Source organism: Solanum pennellii, chromosome 1, assembly GCF_001406875.1.
Source record: "Solanum pennellii chromosome 1, SPENNV200".
Classification (NCBI taxonomy): Eukaryota; Viridiplantae; Streptophyta; class Magnoliopsida; order Solanales; family Solanaceae; genus Solanum; species Solanum pennellii.
Window position 1 is genome coordinate 60,193,034 of NC_028637.1, and position 8,844 is coordinate 60,201,877.

An 8,844-nucleotide genomic window follows, 5' to 3' on the forward strand; every position below is an offset into this window, starting at 1 on the left:
AATATTTTCATAAACATTATATTACTACTCTATTATAAACTATTTTACATTGCATTATATTAGATTCTCAATCTTTTTGAGTGCAAAGAATAGTCATATTATTGATGTAACTTAATGTTAAATTCTTAAAAGATAAATTATATTACCTCGTTACAATAAAAATGTTCAAAATATTATTTTTCATAAAAAAACTATTTTACTAAAAAGAGGCTTTTATAATATTTTATTGATATAGCGTTTAATTTCATATGTAGATACAAATATTGCAAAAATGGTCAATTCAATGTTCAGATTCAAAGATAACATCTTTATATTCAGATGTTTATTCAGATTTACACATCTACATCTTAATGCACATATAATTCAGATGTGTATCTAGATTCACACGTTTTAATCATAATAAAAATAAATTAAGCCTAAGTAAATTATACAGACAACTTTAAGATGTCGTGAATAACTTAAGCCAATTATTTATGCGGTGCTGACCCAAAATAATATCAACAAAACAGTTTCTGATGCCATTAACCATGGCTCATGGAATCTTGATTATTGGAAAGGTAGTTACACAATTATCAATCAGTGATTAGGAACACATAAGGAGGACCTGACTCATACGTTTGGTTCGGCCTTATCCTTGTCACTCACAACACTCCCCCTCAAGCTGGGAAGTGAGAATCTATTAAGAACTCCTAGCTTGGAGCTGATATGCTGAAGTTGCAATTTGTGAGTTCCTTAGTGAACAGATCAACCAGTTGATCTTTTGTAGGAATGTACTTTGTAGACACTAAACCTTGTGTAATTTTATCTCTTATAAAGTGACAGTCAATCTTAATGTGTTTAGTTCTCTCATGATAGACTGGATTGACTGTAAGTTGTATAATACCTTTGCTATTAATATGCATGTTGATAGGTAGTCAGACTTCAATGTTGGGTTCCTCTATTAGACCTTTCAACCATATGATTTTTTTTACAGTGGTTGCAATGCTCGTGTATTCAACTTCAATTAAACGTCGAGAAACAATTGTTTGTTACTTTGATTCCCAAGAAACAAATGAACCCCCATATTGGACAAAGTAACTAGTTATTGAATTTCTTGTGAGAGGACAGGGAGCCCAATCTGCATCACAATATGTAGTGATAGTATTTTCTGAATAACTAGAAAGTAGTAGACCTTGCCCTGGTTGATTTTTCACATATCTCACATTTCTTAATATTGTATTCATATGAGATTTCTTAGGTTGTTGTTGTAGAAATTGACTTAATATTTGGACTCTATAAGAAACATCAGGTCTTGTCATAGTTAAATAGAGTAGTTCGTCAACTATCCTTTTTAAGCTCCTTGATCAGATAGTAGATTATCTTCTGGCATCTGTGTCACCTCATCATACTTCTTAGTAGTCAGTTTTGAGTTAGTGTCAATTGGAGTTACGTTCCAGCTGGTTTAGCTACACTTAGACTAGTTTCAGAAATTAATTCTAGTACATACTTTCTTTGATGCATTAGAATACCCTTCTTTGATCTAACAAATTCAATCCCTAATAAGTACCTTAACTCTCCCAAGTCTTTCATTTTGAAATCTTGCTTCAACTAATTCTTTGCTTCTTCAATTAGGAGTATACTACTTCCAGTGATCAACATGTCATCCACATAAATGAGAACAAGTGTCATGTCTACTGTTGTCTTTTGTAAGAACAAGGAGTGATCATGTTCATTTTGTTTGAACTACGATTTTTAGTAATGCTTGAGATAGTTTGACATTCTATTGTCTTAGTACTCACTTTAGCTAACCCATAGAGGAACCAGACTCTTAAATCCCTGGGGAAGGTCCATGTAAATCTCATAAGGTAAGTCTTTTTGTAGAACATTGAACACATCCGTCCGATGAATGTGCTATTGCCTTTGAGCTTTAGTATTGTTGTCACACTCTTCATCATTACCACTAGACTGAATTTCTACTTATAGCTAATACCTTTTATTTGGCTATAACCTTTTACTATTAGCCTTGCCTTATACTTGTCTGTTTCTGATGTCCACTTATATCTTACAGACCCATTTGCAACCTATAGGAACCTTTCCTTAGGAAGAGTAAGTACTTCCCATGTATATTATTTTGTAGCGCATCAATCTCAGATTGCATTTCCTGCACTCACTTAGGATCAGAAACAACTTCTTTGTAGCTTGTAGGTTCTGTATTGACAGGGACCTTAGACAAATATGTTTGAGAGGAATGGTTTACCTGGTCATAAAAGATAGGTATTTTTCCAAAGAACATGGATTATGTTTAGCATGGAGAGATACAAAATCTTTCAGTGGTGGTTTCTTACCCCTTGCAGATCTTATTTCTTCTTGTATCGCCAATGGACTAGGTACATGAACCTAAGGATTGTTGGTTTATACATACACCCACTCAGATAAATTGTTCACTGAACTTGAGACTTGATCAACAATGGGCAATTGATGTAGTGAGATAGAGACAAAAGTTGGTTGTCCATCATTTAAACCAGTGAATTTGAATAGAGGTGTATGCTGTTGATATTATGTTTTGAAAGGAAATATATCTTTCTTGAATTTCACATATCTATGTACAAAGAAAACATGAGAAGTTAGATCATATAACAAATAACCTTTTTGAGTAGTTGCATAGCCTAAATGAACAACCATTCTAGACCTACTCTTCAAATTATCAGTTTCTTCTATACTTTTAGCAAAACAGAAACATCCTAATACTCTGAGATGTGACGTTGTAGGTTGTTTTCTAAATATCTTTGCAAAAGGAGTTTTGTTATTAATAGCATAAGTGGGAATTCTATTTATAAATATAATACAACTTGAACACATAAACCCTAAAATTTAATAGGAATTTTCCTTGAAATCTAATAGCTCTTGTAAGCTCAAGAATGTGTCTATGTTTCCTTTCAGTAATACCATTTTGCTAAGGGGTATAAGCACATGTAGTTTGATGTATAATGCCTAAAGAAGTAAACAATATGTTTGAGCACATATAATTCAAGTTTTTGTACCATTATCTGTTCTTATGCACTTAATAGTTTTATCAAATTGTGTTTTAACATGTACTATAAATTATTGAATAATAGTACGCACATCAGACTTTAGTTTCCAGAGAAAAATCCATGTATATATGATATATCCTTATAAAACCACTACCCACGATGTGCTCAAACATGTACCACAATAAGAAAATATTTGTTTCCATCGTGGGTAGAGGTTTTATAAGGATTTGATATATCCATGTGAACGAAATCAAAACATGCAGAATCTTTAGAGATGCTAATGGCGAAATGTATCCTTGTTTTCTTAGCACAAGGACAAATAGTGTATTTATTAATGGCCTCAGTTATGCTGCTAAAATATGATGGCAATATTTTCCTTAACATAAACCAGATACATGCCCACATCTTCTATGTCATAAGTCTATATATATTTTAGAATCTACTCTTAGTAATGAAATGAAACAACTAGATGTAATGTTGACATCTCTTGAACTTGCATTGCTTGATAGTATGTATAGACCATTATCTTCTTTATCAATCATCTTCACCTTCTCATGTGAGAGATCCTGAATATACAGAATTTGGGGAAAAAGTAGCAGAACAATGCAGTTCCTCAGTGAGTTTAGATTCTGAATAACATGTAAAATTGGAACTGTGGTACTTGAAAAACTCCAATGATCACATCATTGTTAGGTAGGAAACTTGAGTCAATAAACTCAAATAAGGTAACATCACCATTGGGCAACTGTACTTTCTTTGGCTAATCAGACTTGCAAATAGTGGACTTGTTTAGAGAGCTCAGGTCTCCAACCATGTGGTAGTCGCACATGTATCGATAATTCAACAAAAAGTAGAACTAATATTGGTAGTATAGTTGAAACAAGTGCTTGTACCTGATCCATTCACTACTACATTATTTGAATGACCTTATTCTAGAGCTTTGTTGAGAAATTGGAGCAATTTTTGATATCGATCTATTGATAGATGACAAGGTTCTAACTGATTGTTCCCTTCATTTGAAGACTGCCCATAGTCACTTGTAGTGAATTGAGAAGAATGGTCTATTGTAGTCAGATGTTTGTGAGGAACCTGTTCGTGAGACCTTGTACTTTCCATCATTGCATTACATGCATCGTTAAGTTCTTTATTTTTGAACCTAAAATCTTGAGGATACCCTATTAACTTGTAACAGTTATCTCTCGTGTAATTCTTAAGCTTGCAATAATCACAATACATATTCCCATTCTTCTTGAACTTCTGAGTACTACCATTTTTTTAGTACATCGCTAACTCATACGCCTGTTGGCCAAAACTGGGATTAGATCCTAATATTCTTGTTCTTGCCACTACTGATTATTGACTCTCATCAAAACATGATCATTGAATATGCTTGATTTGGTGATGGAACTGGACTCATCAACAAGATCTAAGACCTTGCTTGTAAGTAAGAGTCATTCAACCCCATAAGAAACTGAAAAAATTTGAGTTTTTGTAGATGTACTACATACTCTTTGGATCTGTTACATTCACAGGATGTAGTAGGCACCACTACCTCAAATTCCTCCCACAACCCGTTCAATCTTGAGAAGTTAACAAACAAAGAACTATTTCCTTGAGTTATAGTGATGCAGATTAAATGTTCTTGATCTATCTATCTTGTTAACCTTTTATATAGATCGTCCCAGATATTTTTAAGCACACGTTGGATACATGATGATTCTAAGAAGCCCTTTCTCTACAGAATTCATGATCCAAATAATATAACATCATTCACCCTTTCCTAGATACCCTTCTAATCCTGGAAATTTATAATTTGGACATGATCATCCACTAACCCCATTTTATTTCTTCGTAACAGGGCCTAAACCACATAGAATAATTTTCAGCACCAGTTAATTGAAAAGAAATGATGTGGTTTTTACTTACATCAGATGAATGGAGAAACAAGGAATGATTGTAATCAATTGCTGAAGTTGGATTTCCAATTCCAGTTCATGAACTTGAATCTGCATTTGAACCAAAAATTGTTTTAGCATTTGTACCGTTCGTCATTGTGTTTCGTTGCACAATTGCAATCGATCATTCTTAGCGGAATTATTGATTGATTTATTCAACTAGGAATACAGTTGATAAATCTCTGGTACCATGAAATTTTATAAAAATGACCAAGAAAAAGATGAAGATTAGAGAGAGGAAGAATGGAAGATAGAGATGGATGAGTAACTGACTTTTTTGTTATTTCAAACTCATAGTAGTTACATTATGGATCTCCTCTTTATAGTAACTGTGATATCTAATCACAATTAGTTATCCTAACCGACATTGTAACTAACCAACTAATTATTAGAAAGGTAGTTACAAAATAATCAATCAGTGTTAGGAACACATAAGAAGCACCTGGTTCATACATTTGATTGTGCCTTATCCTTATCACTCTCAACAAACCCAAAAAATATAGTAGACAATCTACCTACTACTTGGAAGAAACAGTTGTTGAAATTGGTGCTACCTAATTCATCAAAAATTAATCAAAGAGTTACAGAGTCTCTAAAAGTTTTGTACTTTAGAACTGTTCGGGCTACCTGGTGGAATTGAAGTTAAGCCTTCCTCGTAAACTATAACACTCAAACTTCCGGGAGAACCATGTAAAATATGTTCCTTTTCTTCATTGGAATTAATATCATATGAAATAAGATGTCCTTTTTTGCTTTGAAAAAGCAATATACTATTCTTCCAAACATCTAGCGGTGATTCAACAGGAACAACTCTGATTGTGTTTTTCAATATCCATGACTTGCTTTCACCGTACTCCTCCATCACCCAAACATGCACTTTATCATTTATTGGATCAGTAGGAGAAATGGGGTTAGGGTAAGAAATCAATGTGAGACACCCCCTTAATATTACAAGACCATAATATTGCTTATGGGTTAGATTATTACAAACATCAGGAATATTTATATTACGAAAAATCTCAGTGCTCATGTCAAAACAAAGAATAATCATGGACATTTCTATAGTTGCAAACCAATGAACCACTTCATTGTATAACATCTCAGCACAAGGTACCCAATAAATCAATGGCAAATTTACTTGCTCCACTTCTCTCCAACAATCCATGCTAAAATCATAAACATCTATTTTAGTTTCTTTAGGACCAGGATAACCATCCCAAGGATTCCAAAATACCTCACAAATCCTAACAATCTTATAGTATTTTGAAATGGAGTCGAAGCCAAATCCAATCCCTTCAACGGAACGATGAAAACCCTGTGGACAACCAAAAGGGCTAGGTGGGATCAATCTGAAATTTCTAGTTGCTGGATTGAATATGATTATGGTTGTCAAATCTGTTAATACAACCAAACCATGACAAGGACCAAGAAGTGGATAAAAAGTAGCATTAAAATTTGAGGACATAGATGTGACATTTATATCTGGAAAAAGAGGGTTAAAGCCATCATCATCATCACCAGAAAGAAAAGACAAAATACTTATAAATTCATTTGGTTCTTTGATGGAATGCTTGAAGAGAATGAATTCATGCTGTATGGTTGTTTGGTAGTTGAGATGAAGATGTATAAATGTGGTGGATTGTATGAGAGTGTACCATCTTTTAGAGATGCATTTTAATCGTACGAGGGATTTCACTGGAAATCTTACTAGTATATTATTCACCAAATCCTCCCCCAATTTCTTTATTATTCCATTCACCATTGATCCTTTATTCTCATGAATACCCACTGAATTGCATGATTGATTGTATAGTAACAACTTAAGTGCCTTGAAAGACTATTTTTCATCACATGTTTAGCTCTTTAACAAACAAAGTTTTCAAACGTCCAATTTTGTGATTTAGAGTGTTCCACGGAGAATAAAACTAAAACAAATTTAGAGGTATAATAATAACAATATATGGAAGTCCCATTTACTATCATATACATACAACTCTTTCAAAACAAGCATACCATATTACTCCCTCTGGCCTCTATCTGTTTAAATTTATGTAACTAGTTATATTATGTGGAGAGCCAAATTGACACCTTCTTTAATCATAATTGTTGTTAAATTATTTTTAAATAATTGAATTGTTAAATATGCTCATTAAATACATTTTATGTAGTTTCTAAAACTGAAAATCTAATATCAAAAAAATTAAAGACATGCTCTATATCCAAATTCACATAAAAATTTTACTAGTTTGATCATAGTAATTAGATGCGACAGATAAATTGAAATGAAAGAAAAAATATATGTGATTATTGTTCATCTTGTTAAAAAAATTGGACAGATATTTCAAATGGGACAAATCGTAGAAAACTATTGTCAAATTTGTGTTTACCCCAGATACGACTATACATCATTTATTTGTTTTGAAAATTTTAACAGGATATGGTTTTATATTTCTTTTGGATTTAATATTTGCATCCAAATTTGTAGAATCAACTTGTACTCATGTAAATTTTGGTTGCTTTTATATTCACAAACTAATATATACTATTCATGATCTTTGGAAAATGTTATTGGGAGGGGTCCATACGTAAGGGTTAATTAATTTGTTAGTTCATTAGCTTATCCTCCTCCTCCTAAACCTCACCTAGCTATAATGTGTAAGCACGCCATTATGAAATTAGAAAATTAAGTCTTTTTTTAACATTTATAGAGGTTATACTATAATAAATATCATATCTAGCTACGTACATGCAAAACTTATCAATAATTGTTATTTTTTGTGACAAAAGTTACATGCGAACAAAAAAAATACCCTTGAGATGTCCTCCAAAATATGAGTTGATGCCATTTATTGATTACTATTGATGTGACATATTAATATTAATATGTCACATTATGCATCATGTTATGTCCATTGATGAGCATTATATTGTGTCTCTTTACTCTCATTAATTATGGAAGAAAGTAGTCATTAGTTGTTAGTAATTTACGTAACCACCAACTCTTCATTTCACCATTAATCAACCTAATTATTCTTGTAATTTATGTAACCTTTGGGCCATTCATTTTACTATCCACTATCTTCATATTCATTCCAAGGAAGAATTCCTCACCTATAAATGGTGTGGTCTTACTTGTGTTGATGAGAATAAGAGAAGTACAAGAAAATATAGAGTGAAAAAGATGAGTAGTATCGTATTGTGTCTATATTGAGATTACTGTAGTGAAAGAGAGAGTAGAGACTTACAAAAAAATATATATTCTAAGTCTTCAATTATATTCACTATGTACAAGAGAGGATTAATACGTTGAAGGAATTAATGTGTTCTTACGTGGAGTTTCAAACTCTTCAACTAATCCGATTTACTTGAGTTGTACGACGTTGTTGGATTGTTATATAATGGAGGGGACAAGTCAAGAGATATATTGCTGAATCGGTGTAGATTAGGCGGCAGTGGACTTGAATCTCCTTAAAGAGAGTGAGACATTACGCCTCAGCCTAAAAATTTATTTATTCATTTTTATCAATTTATTTTCAACCATAATTTATTATATTTATGGTATATTACACCAACAATTACCATTAAACACAAAATTAAAGAATCATGGACATGGTTTTATCATTAGTGATGTACCAATTGGTGATAAACTAGTTTTTGTAAGTCATTAAAAAGTTGGTCGTAAAATAATATTTTTCATAAAAATCATGTTGATACATTAGATCAAGCTAAGTGCGATTGTCTTTGAAAACACTCCCTATACCAATGCGATTATTGGCCGCTTCATATATTTCTAGCCTTATTGTCCCGTCGGAGATGGCCAATCCAGCTATTTCAGTCAAATTCATTGTCTGATCAGGGGTCTCCCCCTTTATTATACT

General features: G+C 32.5%; 1 protein-coding gene across 1 annotated transcript; it reads right to left on the reverse strand.

The window, feature by feature from the left end:
* Window positions 1-3,358: 3,358 nt before the first annotated feature.
* LOC107029916 (F-box protein CPR30-like) lies at window positions 3,359-6,778 on the reverse strand. The gene is made up of 2 exons (XM_027912461.1): window positions 5,594-6,778; window positions 3,359-5,017 (listed from the first exon to the last, which is right to left on the reverse strand). Exons 1-2 carry the CDS (start codon window positions 6,726-6,728, stop codon window positions 5,004-5,006), a joined length of 1,149 nt encoding a protein of 382 aa, XP_027768262.1. The 5' UTR covers window positions 6,729-6,778; the 3' UTR covers window positions 3,359-5,003.
* Between the last annotated feature and the right edge of the window lie 2,066 nt (window positions 6,779-8,844).